The 22,223-nt window shown below is 42.0% G+C and overlaps 1 protein-coding gene across 1 annotated transcript in view; it reads right to left on the bottom strand.

Moving 5' to 3' along the window:
• The window catches only part of pcdh15a (protocadherin-related 15a), a 185,766-nt gene that overhangs the window by 113,161 nt on the left and 50,382 nt on the right, over positions 1-22,223 (bottom strand). The window contains exons 5-6 of the mRNA XM_060872456.1: positions 19,347-19,507; positions 19,057-19,212 (exon numbers count right to left, since the gene is read on the bottom strand). Of these exons, the coding sequence (XP_060728439.1) occupies positions 19,057-19,212; positions 19,347-19,507 (317 nt within the window). The remainder of the gene's footprint in view (positions 1-19,056; positions 19,213-19,346; positions 19,508-22,223) is intronic.

Genomic DNA, 22,223 nt, shown 5'->3' with positions numbered 1-22,223 from the left:
TTGACTGTAATTTGGGCATGACATCACAGCTCACACCACATGGGTGCTGTTTACAGTGAAAGCACCTGCAAATGTAAAATGCCTTCCCAATCCCTGCTCAGGACTGCAACAAAACAGCACAAATGCATTTCTGTCTTAACACAATAGCACTCTACATGGATTCTTGTACCTTTGAAAGAATATTTATCCACAACAAGAAAAAGCAAAAGCATGTTCTTTAATATAAATTATTTTATTATCAGAATGATATTTGATAGGTGGAAAATGTCAGAATACCATCAGGATTCCTCAAGGAATGAAAGCTTGCACACACACACACACACACACACACACACGTAAGCGTAAAAATCTGAACAACTATGACCTTGGCTAAATTGTGATTGACAGGTATAGAGCATTTCCAAAACTGCAGATCATGGGGCATTGATGCATGTGGGAAGGGGGAAACATCCTTCTAAGCCAGTTCCACAGAAGAACTATTGTGGCACAATTTGCTGAAAAGCTTAATGTTGGCTATAATAGAAAGGTGTCAAAACACAATGTGCATCACAAAGTGTTTGCTGCGTATCGGGACGTAAAGCCACAGAGAGGTCAGAGTGTCCAAGCTGACCCCTGTTCCCTGCTTAAGTGCCAACATTGTTCATGTGAGCATCAGAACTGGACCAGGGAGCCATGGAAAAAGGAGGTCTGAGGAATCAGATTTTCTTTTTACATCTGGTGAACAGCTGGGTGCGTGTGTGTCACTATCCTGGGGAAGAGATGGCCCCAGAATGCACTATGAGAAGGGGGCAAATGGTAAATGTTACTTGACCGTAACCCTAACCGAGACATTGTTGCAGACCAAGTGCATCCCTAAGTGGCAAGGTTATTCCCTAATGGCAGTGGCTTCTTTGAGATATTTTATACCCTTTTTATTTTATACACAAAAATCCCAGAAGATCGGCAGTTATAGAAATTCTCATACCAGCTAGTGTGGCTCCAACAATCATGCCACGGTCAAATTCACTGAAATCACATTTCTGGCGCAATCAGTTGATGTGAAAATTACCCATAGCTGCTGGCCTGTATCTGCATGATTTTATGCACTGCTGCTACACAATTGGTTGATAAGATAATTGCATGAATGAGTAGCTGTACAGGTTTTCAGTCAATGTACATTAGCAATGATATATATTCATTCCCTTCTTAATTGTCACTTCCAAAAAATCTAGCTCGACATAATAAGTAAAACTCCTCTGTCCAGAAACCATGGGGAAATGTTACATAAACACCACATAAGAAAAGAACGCGATATAGTAAACCAAATGATTACTGTATACTGTAGGACAGAATAATACAGATTCCTAGCTAAGATTTCAGCTGCAGTTCATGACAGAAGGAAATTATGTTAGGAAGACAATGTTAGTCTTGCACCCCCTTGAACAAAGCACACATTTGGTTAAACATTGTCAGTTTTTATGTCCAAAAAACAATAAGGGTCACCGGGTCGTCTAAGGTGTTTTGGGTTGAAAAATTCACCGGAATTCAATTTTGACCAAATGCGTGTTATGGAACCCAAGACAAAGACAGGAGGGTGATGAGTTTCATGATGAGATTCATCATGCAAATATCCTGCAATATTGTAAAGCAAACCATATGATTACAGTATTTTACAGTGTAGTACAGGACACTCGTATTTATAAACATTGTTTACAATGTTTGTTTGCTGCTAAAGTTGTAGAGCTGCGTTTTTCATTGTTCTAAACAATAACAATAAAGATCTATTCTATTCTATTCTATTCTATTCTAAAGTTATTATGAAATTATACATTATATAATAATTATAGAGTATTATGAAAAAGTGCAGATTATATAGTATAGTATTTTAGGAAACTCCAGAACTGATCAGGTATACAATGTTCTGTCAAGGTGCATGTTCTAGATACAAATCAAAAGTTCAACGGAAAAATTTTTTTTTTTTTTTTTTTTTTTTTTTTTTTTTTAAGCTCTAGGTATAAAATACTAGAAAGTTTGACTAGAGAGCTAGAATACAAGCTAGGTACTTAGCTATCTGACCACTTAACATTACTACACATACATGAAATGAATTTATTCAAACTACATTTGAGATTGAGACTTTTAATACTCTACATAATTTGAATTGTTGAAAATAAGACTAACACCTTGACACAGAAATGAGTAGCTTGATTAAATAATTAACCCTGAGGTAATACCTGAGGTAATTTTGTTGAATCTTCCACTATTCCTCCCACGTTGCTCCTCCCCCCTCTGATTACAGCATGTCTTCAGTGCAAAAAGTCACTCAGTGTGTTTTGCATGTGTTTCTACCTCACTAAAGGCTATTTGTTTAACTGTTTAACTTCATTATTTGCTGTTTTTTTTTCGACAATAAAATACAGTTTAATACAGTGTTGATGTAAATGAGTGTAAAATAACTGACCTTGTGGAGGCAACTGTCATGTAATAATAGTGACCAAAATACCCAAGAATTTTTTCATTTACAAAGAATGCTTCAAGCACTAGGAGTACGCTTGAGCATCTCTTTTTCTAAGAGTGTATTGCATACATGTCATTAGTGTAAGTAGATTTTGTTGTGTTCCAATTAGGTTACAAATTACTTGAATGTATCCAAAGGTTTCAGAACAAGTCTAGGAGCATCCTTGTTTTAAACCAATGAATGACCAAGCAGACTTTGAATCAATCAATATCAGTTAGCATTATGGAATAATGTCCACTTGGCTCTGTGTGTATAATCAGATTAATTACAATACATATAATCCTTAGTGGTAAATGTCTGGCTTCTCTGTCCTGTCCTAAAGGCCCTCCTGGTTGAACTGCTCTGAAGTAAAGAAGGGAGGCAGAGGTTTGTTTAATCCTTTCACTGATGCTTATGTATTAATTCACATTCCGAGTCACAAAAACGATGCGCAGAAGAGCAATTTCATGCTCAGCACCTACTCTCAATCATGATAATGTCTTGCAATTCAAGAAAGGTGGAGGTGCACTGCTCTGCACAATTATCAAAACATATTCTGCATGTCTACACGTACAAATACACTCTAGGTGCTATTAACACAGCCCATGTATTGCAGTGCTGACAGAGGGAAGATACGCTTAATAGCATGGTCCAAAAGTCTAGAGAGACTAGACTGAAAATCTGGGATCTGTTTATTACAACACAATTGGAAATAAACAAGAAGTTTTAGCATTTTGAAATACAAAAAAAAAAAAAAGCAAATGCAGTAAACATTTAAGTAAAGCACTATTTCACTGTAAGCAAATCTGAGATATTGACCATGATAATAACTCTATCTCTTCTACTGAAGCATGTGTTTAGATGACTGATGGGTTTGATCTAAAATGATTCATAAGGTTTAGCACAAATTTGCAGAGTGCAAAATTGTTTTTATTAAATTTGACAAGAATGCAAAAAAAGAAGAATTTTCACTTTAGTAGCCTTAGGCTTTTGGACCTCCAGAGAGAAAAAGCAATCAGCTTTGACAAAGTAAAACATGCCAGTGGTTTCCAACCCTGGTGCCGGAGTATCCCTGACCTAGCCTATTTTAAAATTTTCTCCAGTTGAACACACCCACAAGAAGTCAGTAAGGGCTTGTTAAATAGCAGATTAAGTGGCCTGTCAATTAGAGGTGTTAAAGCAGGAAAATAAAATACACAGGACAAGGCTAACAGGGTGCTGTGGGATTTTTTATAAGATAAAGATACACCACGGCCCAGGGGAAAGATGAGATGAGAAAAACGTGCATCAAGAGTCAAGTGTTATACTGTGCATAGGTCAGGAAGCAAGCAGGTCGTCGGGGTCAGTGATTGATTAACCACCCCTATAGGCTAAGAATACACAGAAACCAACTCGCACACACACACAGGCAGAAAAAGACACGCGCACACAGCATTGAGGAAGAACTGAGCAGAAGGGTTTTAATAAAGAAATGCACAATCATGAGGAGTCACTTCTTAACATAAAAAGGTTTGACAGCATAGCGAGGAGGGTGTTGAGTCCTTTTATTGACACGCCATGGAGCTTGAGTAGCCTGAGTATGTGTAGATGGAGGTGGAAGAGTCTGAGTAGACTTGGTAACAACTGTAGCAGTCTGTGTTGAAACATCAACCCCCTTAACAGCAGACGTGTCGCTGGGTCGACCACGACTCTCCATATCCTGGATATAATGAGTAATGACCTCAGTAAAAAGATCAGCAGTAGGTGAAGGTGTGGAAAGGTCGGTTTCATCCAGAAGGTGTGCGACCCATGCAGAGATTGAAGCTAGAACACACCACAAGCAGGGCCTTAGTAAGCATATGCAATACATGGCCACTGGGGTAATGAGTAAACCAATGACCACTGCACACCATCTTCACAGAGACTGAACAGTAGAAGAACAGGTTTTAATCATATAGAAGAGAAAAAGTGCTAGAGTACAAGGAAAATCCATACATACCCATGAATAAGTGTGTTATGTTGAGTTGTGTTGAAAAAGACCCCAGAAAAAGAGAATAAGTCAAAAAGCACATGAAACCAACTTATAAACTCCATGGCCTGATGACGTAGGTCCAAAGTCCATGAGACCGGGGCCCTCCGGATGGAAATAATGGAAAATTGAGAGGGCCTAAAGCACGGGCAAAACTTTCCAATGTGGAAATAATGGTAATTTCTGAAGCGGGCGAAACTGTGTACGTGAGCGGAATTATGATTGGATAACGAAGGGGGTATGGCAAAAAAGGGGGGGGCATGTCAGAACTGTATATAAGCTTGTTGCAATCAGCAGTGCTTCGGTGCAAGTATCGTCTACTGGACAAACTTGTATCCCTGGTACCAGCTGGTTAATTGCTGTCTATACGACTGTCAATAAACCTACCTCAACTGAATCCAGTCTTCGTGAGTTTGGCTGATCATTTCTTCTTTGAATTTTTACTTAGAACAGTTGTTTAAACTTATAGTCAGATTGCAGGAGCTAGCCTGGGCCAATGTAGGTTGGAGTCGGTTTTCTCCTACATTGTTTTGGCGAGCCAGCCAGGAGAGTCCACGGGGACCCCCGAACCCCGGACGTGGGGAGCCATAGCGCCGCCGTCCAGACCAGACAACTTTGGCCATCATAGAAAAAGGTAAGCAGAACACCTGTTAGATCAAAGTATCTGCTATAGTCTTGTGTGGTCTGTACGGCCGGAGCGGCCCCATTTCTGGGACGGATCAGCTCCGTGACTCTCCTAAAAAAAAAAACCTAGTAAGCAGTTCGATTTTATAAAGATCCAAAGGATTTATTAAAGTTTGATTGACTTATAGAAAATCCAAAGGATTGTTAACAAGAAATCCTTGATTATTGAAATCCAAAAGATCTTACTAAAACTTGTAATTGACTCATAAAACCAAAAAACATTGCTCGTTTTCATGAAAGATATAAAGACTGGATTTGGGAGAGATTATGTGAAGTTTGCAAACATTGATTGGTAAAAAGTGTATGTGAGACCGCGGGTAATAAATGTTTGTGCACATGAAGGTTATTGTTTCATCTGCGGCTACCGCTGTCTTTGAGTAAAGACAGGTCTGAACGGGCAGATAGTGTAAGTTAAAAATTTCCCGAGATACCGCTGGGGTATGTTGCAGCACAAAGGTGAATAGAGGAGAAAAGTAGATTCATTGTCTTTATACAGGGAAGAGAAAGAGCAAAGGTGAGCAGAAAGGAGTAAGTGAAAAGGCTCATTGCGAGCTGTCAAGTGAGACGGCAATTTAAGTGTTTGTTTCTCTGTATAAACAGCTGCCCCAGGGCTGCATGGTCGGAAGGATCTGAGATACCGCTGTGAAGGGCACAGGGCTGCTTGGTCAGATCGGTGTGAGGATATTGTGTTAGAAGCTTGTGAGAAAAGCGCTGAAGTGGAATTCCATTGATGTGTATGATTTTTACGTGTGAAAAAGAAGCTGAAGTTGCTTTACATTGTGTATGATTTTTACGTGTGAAAAAGAAGCTGAAGTTGCTTTGCATTGCTGTGTGTGTGGTTTTATGTGTCAAAGGCAGATCTGCATTACTGTGTGTATGTATATGTGATGAGTGGGTTTGTGTGGCCATGTGTGATTGCTGTGTGTAATTTTCTATAACAAAAAAGCTAATTTTCATGCTATGTGTAATTTTCCATGACAAAAAGCTGATTTCCCTGCTGTATGTGATTCCTATGACAAAAAGTTGATTTCCCTGCTGTGCGAATTTGTATGGCTAAGCTGATTTCCCTATATTGTGTTTCCTGATAAATGTTAAAAGTACAGTAGGAATACTGGCTTATCAGGTTTGTAGGATTTAGTGTATTACCAGTGCGTTTCTCAGTGTGTGTAGGAATTAGTCTTATTCACTAACTGTCGTATTTGCTTGTATAACTGTTGATGTATTACTAGGCTGACTGTTGATGTATGTGGACTGTGGACTGTGGACTGCCATAGAGATAGCCCTTAATTTGCATATAGTGGCTTACAGCTCATTTAAGTGCTCAGTAATCTGAGCAGAGGGACTCCGAAAGAGCCCCAGTAATAGATTGCAGGAAAAGGTAAAAATAATATAGAGACTAAACAAAGATAAGTGTTATACTACTGTAAAATACATTTAATAGGACTAAGACAAAGTAAAAATAGCCCCGAATGACGCTCCACATGTTGGTTCCCTGCTGTGTAGGCATCGAAGAAGGCAATAACGTTAGCATAGCCTCAGAAATTTGTCGCACAGTAGCTCCTAATCATCCAATTGTGCAGTTGTTGTTAGAAAACCCATCTTATGATTTAACAGAGAACAGACTAGAAGGCGATAAGCTACACCTCATAAGATACAGATTAATTAGATCCCACAATCAATATAGACTAGTGATAAGATACGTTGAAAGCATCATTGAACCAGAAGAAGAACCCCTGAGGTAATACTCCAAAAATAAAACGTAGGGTTAAAACTGGACCCACATTGAACATAGAATAATCAAGTCGCTTACGTATGACTACATGGTGGTACACCGTTTTAGCATTATACCCAAGTTTTTTGAGATTTGAGGAAGAATATAGAAGCCAGGTCCCCCCAAGAATATTGACGGTATCGGCCGACAGTCCACTAGTGTTACTACTCCTTACCAATCCAGGTCGTGACTTAATAATCACCCAGTATTACATCGAAGGCCGACGTGTTAGAAGATTTAAGCTCCAGGATTTTCCGGGAGGTTACATAGTGGTAGTTACTGAATTTTATGACTGTCTGCAGTGCAGAAACAGTGAAGCATCAGAAGAAAACTAGTATCTAAAGGACGAACAGAGTAAAAATAATTATCACTTGGTACGGTTGGCTCCCTCTGGTGGTTGAGAGTCTTGTGTCGGGCAAGTTGAATAGTTAATGGCACCACAAGATATACTTATAGAAACGAAAGGCATAAGAACACACTTTTGGGACGAGCGCACATTTAAAGATAAGTGTGGAGTTGAAAGGTGGCAGTCGAGAGAATTAATTGCTGCTAAATTGTGGTATCTGACTAAGTGGAATAACTTGTTGAATTTACAGGTTGAGTTTCCTGAGATTGATTGGACGCAAACGTTCAAAAAACTTTGGGAACCCACACTCCTAAGTCCCATATTACGGAGACTAGTGGAAGATCCTAGTGCTACTAAGGCCACCATCCCTTTGTTTGATTTTATAAAGGATCCAGACAGTGAAGAAGACGAGCCTGCGATAGATTTCAATCAAGCTCGACCTATCCAAAACAACTACTGCTCAGGACTTACAGCAATAGTTACTGTAGAGTTAAGGAGTGTGAATTGGGAGAGAGGATTGGCAGTATCATCATTGATAGATAAGATAAACACATTATCGGAGGTATATAGGAGGAAGAAACCAGTCAGACCAGCGATAACTGTCAAGCAAATAAACGTACATTTGGTTTGGTCAAGACACAACCAGAACTTAGGAGAAAGAAGCAGCGCCCACAGAGCGCGACAAGGGTGCGTCATGGGGAAAGTAATAACAACAAGTCAGCCAACACCGGCGGAAGTGGTGATTGCTAAACACAAAACAGATGAAAAGTACATTAGAAAGTGTATGATGAAATGGCATGACAGGACACAGGGAGTGTTGCAATGGCCGAAGGAAGGGACATTTAGGCTAAAAAGGTGTGAAGAAGTGAAAGAAATGTTGCGACATTGGAGAGTAGGGAAAGAAGATGATAAGACGAGAGGAAAAAGGATAAAAAGGCTAGAAATACTTAGCTGGTTTGAAGAAGAAGGCAGAGAAATAGAAAGAAGAGAAGAAGAAATACAGAAAGTAATACAGAAGGAAGAAGAGGAAGAAAAGAAACGACAAGAAGGAGACGGGTGCAGTGAGGAAAAGCTCCCACCCTATATGACACATCGTGGACTGCAAACACACAGGAAGCGATACCCAGGTGTAACACAAATGGTGGTGCAAGAAAATGATGAGAAGTGGACGAAAATTGAAGGAACAATAACTGGAAGAGTTAAGCTGTCCGGAGACGTAGACGGAGTGGAATCAACAGGTCATCAGGACAGTATAACAGAAGATCAAGATGCACCCATAACAGCTAAAAGAAAGCTGCAGCTAGATGGACTAAGAGAAGAAAGCAACAATTATCTGAAAGAAATAGGTCTCTCCACCAGCACACCCTCGGCACCAGAGGAAAGCGAGATGGAAGAAGAATGTCAAGCTAACAACACCCGAGATGAAGAACACTCCGCAGAACAAGGACGATGGAGAGAAATATCAGAAGAGGAAAGCACCAGAATCAGGACAGCACCAGACAACAGTGACACAAGAAATGCAAATGGGCTTGTTGAAAGAAGAGTAAAGGGGACACTGTACATAGAGCCAGAAGCCACAGCATTGAGAAGAAAAGAAGATCAACAGATGCAGGAAGAACTGGTAAAGTCACTCAACCGACTGGAACAACAACTGAAACACACTGAGGAAATCGATGCATATGCTAAAAGGACACTGGAGAAAAGTTCTGCAGAAATGGAAAAAAGAATGCGACAAATAGAAGAAGCAATTCAACGAGAAGATGACAACCTAACCGAACTGGAAAAGAAAGAGAATCACAGACGCTGGGAGAGTAACTGGCCCAGTAGTGGACGCCGGAAAGGTCAACAAGAGAAGCCGGAGAGTCCACAACAGAGAAAGTCAGGTAGACCGGTAAGGGCACCGCGAAGATATGGGACAGAAGAAGACCTACCAGCCACTGTGATGGAAGAACCGGAAGTGAGCCAGTGTCCCTTAATAGCAAAGGGAGGAGAAGTGCGTTATGTGCCCTGGTCATTTATGGATATGACTGGGTTAGCAAACCAACTCCCAGACATATGCCAGGGAGGGCAGAAATGGATAACAAAGTTTGAAGAAAAAACAACTGGCCACCTGCTGGCAGTCGGAGATATCAAGGCCATACTGGCCCAAGTGATAGGAAAAAGCAAAGCGACCGAAATATTATCCGAAGCAGGATTGAAGAATACGATGGATTCAGAAAGAGATGACGACTTGGCCTTCGGAGCCTACAGAAATCGCGTGTGGGATGCAATACGTGACATGTACCCCACCAAGATGGACCCAGGTAAACTGGAAGCCACAACAATGGGCGAAGAAGAAAATGCCTTAAAGTTCATCCAGAACTTCCAGACCAAATGGCTAGAAGAGACGGGTACAGCCTGGAACCTGAATGAGACAAACCAAGGCTTGTTCAAAATGATGCTAAAAAGATGCATGCCAGCGGCAGTACAAGAAGCACTAGAAAATGTGGTCGGCCTGAATACCCTACCCTGGGAAACATTTCAAGCTCATCTCGTACATCACATAGAACAACACAGGAAAAAGAAGAGAGAAGCTAAAGATGCAACCGAAGCACTAATGACACAACTATACAAAACTCAACTAGGAGAACTCACCAAAGCCAGAAGAGAAAAAGAAAAATCAGGAAAGATACAAGCCTCACTGCAAGCCCCAACAGTTGAAGCAGCAGTACTGGTACCTGCTACATCAAATATAACTCAGATGGCACCGACCCGGGCACCCCAAGTAACGACACAGACATACATGCAGCAACCTACGCTGCCTCCAGCACAAATACCCCCAGGTACTCAACAACAAATGATGTCACAAGCACCTATGCCCCCAATACATGTCCACCTCGGTACTCAAGGGGCACCACAAAACCGCCCTATGAGGGGACCAGGCCCGAGACAGGGGCCAGGACGATGGCAAAGATGGGCCCAAGGCCCAGGACCAAGACAGTTCGGGAATCCCCAGGCTAGTGGAAACAACCCACGAACACAAACCCTTGAATGTTGGGGATGTGGTGGAAAAGGACACACCAGAAGAAACTGTCAGGTCAATCCATGGGAAAATCAACCAGGACAGCCAGAACACAGAGGTCAGCAAGGGATAGTAACTGGTCCCAACCAATGGTCAGGACAAGCAGGACCCTGGACAGGGCCTGCAGCGAATTGGAGTTGAGGATGCCCAGAGAAGCCGGAGGGGGAGAACATGCAGTACGTCACCACACTGCATCCAAGGCAGGAACCAACAACTATGGTGTCTATTAACGGTACGAAATCAGTTCCCTTTATGATAGACACTGGTGCCACTTTCTCATGTATAGGACAGGAAGGCTCCGGACTCCCCCTCTCACGTAACTCGATTAAGACTACTGGCTTCTCGGGGACAACACAGATATTGAAATTCACGGAGCCCCAGACCTTAACAGTTGAAGACACCACGATAGTGGCACCACTCTTATACTCACCCCAATCCCCAGTGAACTTACTGGGAAGAGATTTACTGTGCAAACTAGCAGCAAAAATACACTGTAGCCCAACAGGAGTCTGGGTAACTTTCCCAGATGAAACGTTGGCAGGTCAACACCTACTAAAGGAAGCGGACAAGGGAAGGACACAGGATACAGTGTATTGGCTGGAATACATCACCCCTGAAACATCTGAACTAAACCAGACCTACACGAAATGGAAAACGTGGATACAGGCCATGCGGCCAGACTGCAAGGAACCAAAAAGCCCCTTGCATTGTACCTTATACTATGACTATAACAGCGAGAATGAAGAGTATGGACAACTGTGGAATGGATTGATGGAAACAAAACAGTTCGAAATAACGACAACAGATGTGATAATAGGCCCACAAGGAGTAGCCGCCATGACAATCCTGAAGGATGAGCTAGAAACGTGGCATCACATTCCAAGTGCAGCCCCACATGTCTCTCTCATGGTAGCAGAGGGATTTGAATCGAAAGATTTAGGACCAATGGTTAGGGATGCAGCTCAAGTCAGAGGGTGGAAACCGACGCATAATGCTTACATACACATTTCACCAGATGGCAGGTACACACGCCTCGCACAAAAGGCAGTAGATAGCGTGATAGCTACACACACATGGATAGAGAGGCACATGCCGTTGTCAACGCATACACTAGCACTCAGGACAGAGAATGGAGTCGATGAAGACGAGTCACTGCTGGAAAGGGTACCAGATATCTTGTGGACAAAGCATCAGACGGATGTAGGATTCGTTAAATCAGCAGGTCAAGTCCAAATTCAGGTTAAACCCAATGTTAGGTACAAGCACTACCATTGGCATTAATGAGTATGCGCATGCAGACGAATCGCATCACACACTTGACACCACACGAAATGCTTACGGGTCGACCCATGCCGGTGCCGTACTTGAGAGGTCCCTACAAAGGCCCCCCACTCGAACAATTAGAAGAGGAACTGGCTAGTTATGTAAAACACCTAACCCAAATACACAGAACTTTGTTTCAACAGGTAAAAGGGGCAACAGAAGCGAGAGCGATAGAACTACCCGACGAACTACGAAAAGTAGGACCAGGAGACTGGGTGTACATCAGAGCCTTCAAAAGGAAGTGGAACGACGTAAGAAGGACAGGACCATACAAGGTAACCCTAGCCACACCAACAGCCATAAAGGTAGAAGGTAAGGCTGGATGGTACCACCTCAATCATTGCACACGTGCTCGAGACCCAGCTGCCCCCTCAGCCCCAGAAGTATTCACCAGACAGGCACAGGACCCAGCACCGGAGACACCTGAAGCACCAGAGACATCTGAGACACCTGAGACACAGGAAGACGAAGACACACCAACAGAGGACCCACCACCAGAAGAAAGACGGCCTGACGAGACCCAAGAAGGGAGGGTGCCGCCAGAAGAGCACTCTGATCCGTGTCCGGCACCGCCAGAGGTGCTACCTGAAACATCAGCAGGGGCCCCGGGAGACGACAGGCTGGGGCAGCCCGAGGAAGGAACCTCCCAGACAGCGATCAGCCCACAACAGGAGAATCGCTGGAGGGTAGGAGTAGAACAGGCACTAGATGCACTAAGACGCGAAGTGGAACAGATTCCCGAACTGCCCCAAGCAGCAAGAACACAAGAACGGGCTGGCAGCCCAACCCTACCTGAGGCTGAGATACCGTCCACTATTAACAGGGCAGAGTGGGAACAGATACTTGCTGGGTGGGACAGCATAGATCAAGGGATAGAAAATATAGGGCCTGAAGATATAAGGGGTGGACCAGCATCCAGAACAAGAGCAAGAACTCGGCAACAGGAACACAGCCACCGTCGGGAACCCCAGAGCAGCTGAAAATGGCCCCAAGTGGCACCAGAGAACAAATGAAAATGACCCAAAGAGATGTTAGAAGAATAAACCCAATGTCTGCAATATTAATAACGATGGCGATAGCAGCTATACTCATAATAGCAGCAGGGCTGCTGAGAACCATAAAGCGAACAAAGGTCCAGATAGACTGTACTCAAATGTGGAAGATAAAAACTGGAGGCGCAAGAGGCAGTAATGTAAAATCATACGCCCACAACATGACCAGCAAGAGCCAGGAAAAGAAGAACCCAGAAGGCATCCAGCAAACACGGGTACCGCGTGAAGCAAAACAAACAATACTGGAACACTTGGAAGAAGTCAACCAAGGAACGGAAAATCTGTACCTTAAATGGCTGATGTTCACTGCCAAAGAAACTGTGAAAACAGACTGTGTAATATGTGCTCGGAGGAACTTACCTGTTAGGGTGGTCCCTATTCCAGGAAATTTAGCAACATGCCAGATGCGGAGCTGCAAGCTTATGTCACCATGCACATTCCAGGGATGTGTCCCGTTCTGTCTGAATCGTTTCTTCGACCCAGCTATTCCATCAGTGAAAAGGCCGATAAGTAAGCCTGGAGAAACACCAATAAGGTATGGCACTAAACATCTGTATGAAGAAAGCTGTGAGAGCATAGCCTCCCTAATAACAAGACCAATAGCTTCCAAGCCACCCGGAAATGTGAAAATAGCACACGATCTACGATTTCCCCACTGCTACAGAGGATATGGCCATAAAAAACTGGGAGAACTAAAGAACTGTGAGGAAGTGTGGGAAGCCAATAAAAATGTACGAGTATCATCTTTGGGGGTAGACGGGAAAATATCGAAACATATCTGGACAATCTCCGACCTGGTGAAAAAAGGAACGCTGCCAATAGCAGATGTATTCTGGTATTGCGGACAGGGACAGTCATTGCGACAAAAAACTTCCAGAGCAATGGGGAGGAATCTGTGCCCCAGTAATCCTGATTGGGGCCCTAAGGGTTCTGCCCATAGGACAGATAGAGAATCCTGTACCGACTCTCGGACCAATCACGAATCCTGCGCCGACTAGATTGCCAAGGAGGCGGAAAAGGTTCAGCTATGATGAGGATAAATCCGTTTATGTAGACTGGGCAGGAATTCCGGTAGGCATCCCGGATGAGTATAGAGCACAGGGACAATCGGCCGTGGATAACCTCTTAGTGTTCTTTCCATGGTTACAAATGAAGAAAAACGCAGAGTGGATCAACTACATATGGTATAATCAACAGCGATTCGTAAACGCCACAATCCTAGCTTTTCAAGGAATCGAGCGACAATTACATGCAGTATCTGTAATGGCATTACAAAACAGACTTGCCATCGATACCATGAGAGCACCCGATGACGGGGTGTGCAGTCTGATTGGAGATGAATGTTGTTCAGTAATACCAATGCATACAGGGGAAGGAGGTAACCTTACCGTTGCCCTCAAAGCATTGGAGGATCTGCGCATGGAACATGTGCGAAACACCCACAAACCAGATACAACCGGAGGAACTTGGTGGTACTGGCTGTTTTCAGGAAGCTGGAGAGCTATTCTAACACGAATGGGGACGGTGCTAGCAACATTCTTGTTAATACTAATGCTGATTACTTGCTGTGTGATACCTTTGATTCGTAAAATGATTTCTAATGCCACACAATCTATATTTGGACAGAATCTGCAGATCGTAGAAAATATTGAACCAGAGTACATGGAAATGAAAACCTTCGGGATATATGACATCCCTAAAAAGGCACTGGCCTGCCCAGACAATATAAAATTCCTGTAAATAAAATGTAGTGTGGTATGTTAAGATGGAAGGAAAAATAAAAAATATAAAAAAAGTAACATAAAATTACATAAAAAACAAAAAAACAATGAAGTATATACAAAGCACCTCAAGTTAAAACCTAAGTAGTACACATTGCGTAGAACTATTTATAACCTAGAAAACTAGAATGGTGTTATGTGTTGTTTGTCCCCGTGTTCTTTGTGTCCTGTAAAGTAACAGGAAGAGTGGAGAAAAAAATGACGAATATGGGACAAAGCAGGGACATCCTGAGTGACGAGCTGGGAGAGTGGAATTTGACCCACTGGGACAACCCAATTCCACGACAGGCAGACTACATCACCATGGACAGAAAGTGGGTAGCAGCACGGGAGAAACAGGTGTACGGGCCCTTGAACGAGGAAGGAGTCCAGATTTGGGTAACATACACGAAATACCACCTGATGCGAGAGGTATCGTATGGACTCAAGGTGGGAAACCTAGAGTGGCATTCTTTGAACACACCAATGTGGAAGAACATGGAAACCATCACGATTTGTGCAGGGACTGATAGACTATGGGGTGACCAACCCGTAAAAGTAGAACAGCTCTTGGAAGCCTTACCAAGTGCAAGGGCTGGAAGGCAACCTAGGGAACGGGGTGAAGTGCTAGTAACCTCTCCCCTGTTCCCCACCAAGCCTCTCTACGTGGTGCAAAGCCACCAGGGGCAGAAGTACACCGTTCTAAGAGGCGACAGAGAACAACGAAGAGAACCTACACACAAAAAGTAATAGATAACCTTCACTTATAATGTATCCACTAATGATGTATGTAATAAGTAGGGCACATCAGTAATCTAGTACTATAAATGATCTGTAATCGACATGACGTGTAATGCATAATTAATATGACATGAAAACATGTAAACGCATATAACATGCTGGGATATATATGTTTAAGTGCAAGGTCCAGGTGATGAATACACTGTCGAGCATGAAAAAGCTGACAAGGTGAGAATTTTTCCCTATCAATTGGCAAGTATGGGAGGGTTTTTTCGCTCACCTCTGGACCAATGTTTAGACATGAATAATGTATGTATGATGTATGTTGTGCCAGCATAAAATATGACATGCTTCCCTTTGCCACCCATAACTCCATCGAGTTTGTAGCTCTGCAGCTACAAAAGGGGGGAATTATGTGGGATTTTTTATAAGATAAAGATACACCACGGCCCAGGGGAAAGATGAGATGAGAAAAACGTGCATCAAGAGTCAAGTGTTATACTGTGCATAGGTCAGGAAGCAAGCAGGTCGTCGGGGTCAGTGATTGATTAACCACCCCTATAGGCTAAGAATACACAGAAACCAACTCGCACACACACACAGGCAGAAAAAGACACGCGCACACAGCATTGAGGAAGAACTGAGCAGAAGGGTTTTAATAAAGAAATGCACAATCATGAGGAGTCACTTCTTAACATAAAAAGGTTTGACAGCATAGCGAGGAGGGTGTTGAGTCCTTTTATTGACACGCCATGGAGCTTGAGTAGCCTGAGTATGTGTAGATGGAGGTGGAAGAGTCTGAGTAGACTTGGTAACAACTGTAGCAGTCTGTGTTGAAACATCAACCCCCTTAACAGCAGACGTGTCGCTGGGTCGACCACGACTCTCCATATCCTGGATATAATGAGTAATGACCTCAGTAAAAAGATCAGCAGTAGGTGAAGGTGTGGAAAGGTCGGTTTCATCCAGAAGGTGTGCGACCCATGCAGAGATTGAAGCTAGAACACACCACAAGCAGGGCCTTAGTAAGCATATGCAATACATGGCCACTGGGGTAATGAGTAAACCAATGACCACTGCACACCATCTTCACAGAGACTGAACAGTAGAAGAACAGGTTTTAATCATATAGAAGAGAAAAAGTGCTAGAGTACAAGGAAAATCCATACATACCCATGAATAAGTGTGTTATGTTGAGTTGTGTTGAAAAAGACCCCAGAAAAAGAGAATAAGTCAAAAAGCACATGAAACCAACTTATAAACTCCATGGCCTGATGACGTAGGTCCAAAGTCCATGAGACCGGGGCCCTCCGGATGGAAATAATGGAAAATTGAGAGGGCCTAAAGCACGGGCAAAACTTTCCAATGTGGAAATAATGGTAATTTCTGAAGCGGGCGAAACTGTGTACGTGAGCGGAATTATGATTGGATAACGAAGGGGGTATGGCAAAAAAGGGGGGGGCATGTCAGAACTGTATATAAGCTTGTTGCAATCAGCAGTGCTTCGGTGCAAGTATCGTCTACTGGACAAACTTGTATCCCTGGTACCAGCTGGTTAATTGCTGTCTATACGACTGTCAATAAACCTACCTCAACTGAATCCAGTCTTCGTGAGTTTGGCTGATCATTTCTTCTTTGAATTTTTACTTAGAACAGTTGTTTAAACTTATAGTCAGATTGCAGGAGCTAGCCTGGGCCAATGTAGGTTGGAGTCGGTTTTCTCCTACAGTGCACCATGAATCAATCCATCAGAAAGTGTTATTGTGTGTTTCTACTTTTAACAGAGTAACAGAAAAGGGGGAGTGAGCAACATTAGACCTGACGAACATAAGGGAAAAATGTGTGCAATGTCTGTATAATTACTTCAACACCAGTCTCTCTTTCATTTCTTCTATTGCCAAAGAAAAATGCATACCAGGATTATGTCAATCACTTTAATCAAGATAAATAGCATGGCTTCTCTACTAGTTCCAGAGCTTTAGGCACACAACAGACAGTACTGGCCAACCAATCATTGGTGCTGAGCTGCATTACTCACATCTACAGTATTAAGACACAAAGTCTGAAAATGAAAAACTCTTGCAGCCTGATGCATAACCACATTAGTCATGCAGCTGTAAAGTGTCATCAGCACATGCAATTCTGTCCCAATATTTAAATATTGTTTATTGTATTGCATGCCGCTGGCTGAAACTGAGCTGTACTAAAATTAAAAAGGGAGAGAGGGAAAGTTTAAATGTACTAAAACTAAAGGGACAGCAAATTGGCCACGTTCAAGCTCTCCAGTCCAAGCCAAGGTAAAGTATATAACCGTGTATGGCACTACCTGTCAGCCAGTCATCTGTACTGCACAAAGACAGCTGAAAGGATATAGTGTTGCTCCCTGACTTCTAAATTAAATCAATCATTGGCCTGCCTCCTGTTCTCAGTCTCTCCTCATATATAAGAGTATCAAAAGACTTTCCCCAAATCAGGCTGACAGCATCAGCGGTGTCTGCCATGTTGCACAAAAAAAAAAAAGACTATTAAAATAAACTGCTAGCTTAGATCATCAAAACTCAGCAAAAATTCACTGATAGTTACAAATACCTAGCCAAAACCTATAAATAAAAAAACTAATTTCTAAAATAAACACATAATAAAAAGGAATTGTGTACTTACCAAGTTGTACAGTATTAACAAATGACAAAGATGAAATAACAACCTACACTAGTTGCATAATGCTTTCATGATTTAGGCTACTGACCAGTGTCATTCGAAACACACTGTGAATCTGCAGTTTTTAAGATTTAAATTGCTGTAAATCATGTTCATTACCATTCCAATGATTGCAGTTGGTTACGAAGTTTAGCCCCTCTGGTAGGTCTCACTATTATCATATGTAGAAAGTGCTGTGTCGAGTCTGATGCAACAAAAATGCATTTTACTTTCTACTGTCTACTCTTACTGAGTACAGTATACTGTGATCCTTCCACCACCTGCCCACCCCATTATACACTCACTGACAGTGCATCCATGTGCCAAGCCTGTAGTCCAATGAACATTAACCTTTACGCCATTAAAATAAAATTAAATCACTTGAAGCAGTCTAAGGATCCCACATGTTCTCTTAGCAGTGTATCTACTGGCATCTATATACATTTTTGTGCAGGTTTCACTGTCCACCAAAAACAGTTTGCATTAAATGAACAAACAGTGTGACACAGCAGAGACAGATTTAATATTTTCATCAAGAGCAATAAATCATATATGCATATTGGTAAACTTTTCAACTTTGTAAGATTTTAATGAAATTTTTTGACTACACTATATGGGAAAAAGTTTGTGGACACCAGATTTTTTAAGCTCGTATGTGGTTCTTCCTTAAACTGATGCCACAAAGGTAGAAGCAAACAATTATATAGAATGTCTCTGTATGCTATTGCATTAATATTTACCTTCACAGGAACTTAGGGTCTCATATTTATTCCAGCATGACACTGCTCCTATGCACAAAACAATCTCAATGTAAATATAGTTTACTAAGATTGGACTGAAAGAACTCATGTGACCTGCACAGAGCCCTGATCTCAATCCTAGCGAACACCTTTAGAATGAACTGAAATAATGACATCAGTGCTTGACTCCACTTATGCTCTTGTCGTTGAAAGGGCAAATTCCCACAGCCTTGCTTCAGTAGCAAGTAGCAAATTGAGGACTGTATCTCAAATGGAATGTACAAAAAGCAAATTTGAGTATTATGGTCATGCGTCCACAAACCTTTGGCCATGTGGTGTATGTCTATTATGATATGAAAGACTCCTGACTAAGATCCTAAAGCAGTAATGACCTCACCTCATTGACTGCCACGTAATAGCGAGGCTGCTGGAACTGCGGGATGTTGTCGTTCCTGTCGCGTACCACGATGCGCACCTCATGCAGAATAACAGTGCCCACCAGCTCATTAGTGCACTGAACCTGAACCACTATAGTGGTGATATATCTGGGGGGCTGGAAGAGAAGGAGTTTGAAATAAAAATATCTGTCAGTTTTAATCTTGTGGAGATATGTGGCTGGTCCCTATGATTTTTCTTAATGCACATATCACAAATAAACAACCATTAGCACCCACAACCCCCACTCACGTCTCGGTCCAGTACTCTTCCTGTGCTGTTAAGGTAGAGTCTCTGGAGGATAGGGTCCAGTATAACCCAGTAGTCATAGTTCCCCAGCAAAGTAAGAGCTATGGTGCGGCCTGGATCCTGCGCTCGACCATTAATCTGCATGTTCTCCACCAAAACTGTACCTGATAAAAAGATAAAGAGAAGGATAGAGAGAGAAAGAGAGCGAGAGAGAAGAAGAAGAAGAAAGAAACCTTTACAGTGTGACGACCATATCAACATTGATATCTGAAGAGCATTACAGCTGATTAATCTCTTTGTTACATGATGGTACATGCAAAACAATGATAATAACTTTATTTAGAAACTGAATCATTAATAATTTGGATGCTAGTCAGCAATCAGAAGCATTATTATTTTAAGTTGTAGAGGAATCATAGACAACTCCTCCATAAAGAAAACCTCACATTCTTTACACAGGTTTTTGGTTTAACAGCCATTTCAATCCACTGAGATTGTTTTCTCACACTAAAAACTATTTTGCTAAAAGATCTACATCCAAATCTTCTGGCAAAAGATACCAGGTTTGGGGATAAAATATCCTGCTACTTGCAATTCATGAGTGCACTTCATGATGCCATCAATCTTTAAAAGAGCTCCTGGATCACAAGCCTAAAGCATTCCCAAATCAGCACTAAAATAACCACTGTGTTTTAAGAATGAGAATCAGGTACAACACTTTATGTGTGTATATAAACTCTCAAATCTAGTGATTGCTGTGAAGAACTTGCAGAGTTTACTCAGCGTTTCTGAAAACACCAAACATTCATTTTGATATACCAGTTTTGACCATAGACTATTTCATATTCTTCTTTGTTTTTGGCATTGCCTGTGATAGCCTGTCTGGTGATCCAGTCTACCTGGATTGTTGTTATTTTTCTTAGTAAGACGGTTCACCTGCACTTGGATCCGACGCTGCGAGTCTATCCTAACAGGTTTTACCAAGCGAAATCTTTATTGTTGCCTCTGTGCCCTATAGTTAACTGCTGTATTGAGCTTACTGTCACTTCTATAGCTCACATTTATACTGTTCGCATCACAATCAAGATATTCTGTGGTGGTAAACAAACCAACAAACAAACAAATAAATTAATAAAATAATTAATTAAATCATGAGATAACAGAGAGTTGTAAAAAATTATTACATCAATAATTAAACAGCACCACAATATAAATATCCCCATTATGTGTTACATCCATCTTGTTAGAATGTATAGGCCAGAAATTGTTGGCATGATAGACAATATGTCACCAGGTAAGACCTCATGACTCCTGAGATAGTTATTCTTTATCATTTTTCTAGCCTCCACACTGCAAAATAATGTTCCCCACTGTTCTCTCTGTGGCCATGCAACAATACCCTTCCTTACACAATAAGCTATCAGCACCCATCCACCCCACAACACCTCCCCACCACCACCTCTCCTTTCACACAGCACACAACTACTGTATCAATATGAGCAATCCAACAGCATTCTGCCTTTGCTCACCCCCAACCCCCAGCCACCTGACCATTTTAGCTTTACATAGTGATGCTGGAGAATATCATTCTCCCACAGAGACAGATTTGATATTCTAGCTCCAGCTCCATCAATTCGCATTCATCCCTGCGATTATTGCTGGCCTAAAATCCCTGAGTGCATGCCGAAACAAAGCTACAGACAGTGTGTGTCAAACACAAAAGCAGCTGTGTGGCTTGACTAAGAGAGACTGATGTATGCTCTCATGGAGAGACTGAGTGAGGGTCATGGTATGCGTACTGCGGCCTTTCATGACTCACACCATTAACCAAGTTCAGAATGATGGAGGAAGAACAAACGAATAGAGGCCACAGTGGAGCCCTCAAAGTATACACCTACGCTAGTCTAGATCTACTCTGGCTGAAACAGCAGGATGATTGAACTTAATTGTGTTTGATCTCTGAGAGAAGTATACACAAAGCTGAGGCTGCAAGTCAGTCAGGCTACTACAATAGAGGGACTGTAGGGCTGGCGATATGTGGAGAAATCAAATGCTATTAAAACCGGACTCATGCTTGGTGCTGCAGTGCATTCACACATTACAGAGACAGAAGAGCTTTCCAGACCACACACACACAACAGCACATGCACAGTATCGCTGCAGGCTTCACATAAACCTTTTCACACTAATAACTAGGTGTGAACATGTTCTCAACACACTTATACTTAAGTCCTCGATCATGACCTATTGCCATATGTCTTGCTGAAGGTTTCCCCAAAGACTAAGCATCCACATACCTTGTCTCTGTCTGTCTGTCTGTCTGTCTGTCTCTCTGTCTGTCTGTCTGTCTGTCCGTCTGTCTATCTGACTCTATCTTTCTCATACACACAAATACGGTTAGAAGGTTGTGACTTCACATCCCAGCTCTGTTGCTGCTAAGCCCTAGCAACCCTAAACTGCCTAGATGTATAAATGTAAAATATAGTTTTCACTAAGTGCATCTGGATAAGTGCATCTGTCAAATGCCATGAATGTATTTTAGCTCATAATTCTAAGTGGTATATAATGTGTATATATATATATATATATATATATATATATATATATATATATATATATATATATATATATATATATATTAAAATACTTTATACTACAATGGCTTAGATAGATAACATAAAAAGATTTTCACATACACGTGCACACACACACACGTGCACACACACACACACACACACACACACACACACACACACACACAGATAAAAGCATCCTGCTAAAGTTTTTGAGAAGGTTTGAAGATGTCATCCTCTGCTACAATTAACTTTTAAGGGTTGTGCCATAAGAACACACCAAAGAACTGTTTATTGTGCTCAATGG

Source organism: Tachysurus vachellii, chromosome 6 (genome assembly GCF_030014155.1).
Source record: "Tachysurus vachellii isolate PV-2020 chromosome 6, HZAU_Pvac_v1, whole genome shotgun sequence".
NCBI classification, from domain to species: Eukaryota; Metazoa; Chordata; class Actinopteri; order Siluriformes; family Bagridae; genus Tachysurus; species Tachysurus vachellii.
The sequence above is the reverse complement of the archived record's forward strand: the minus strand, read 5'-3'. Positions and strand labels throughout refer to the sequence as shown.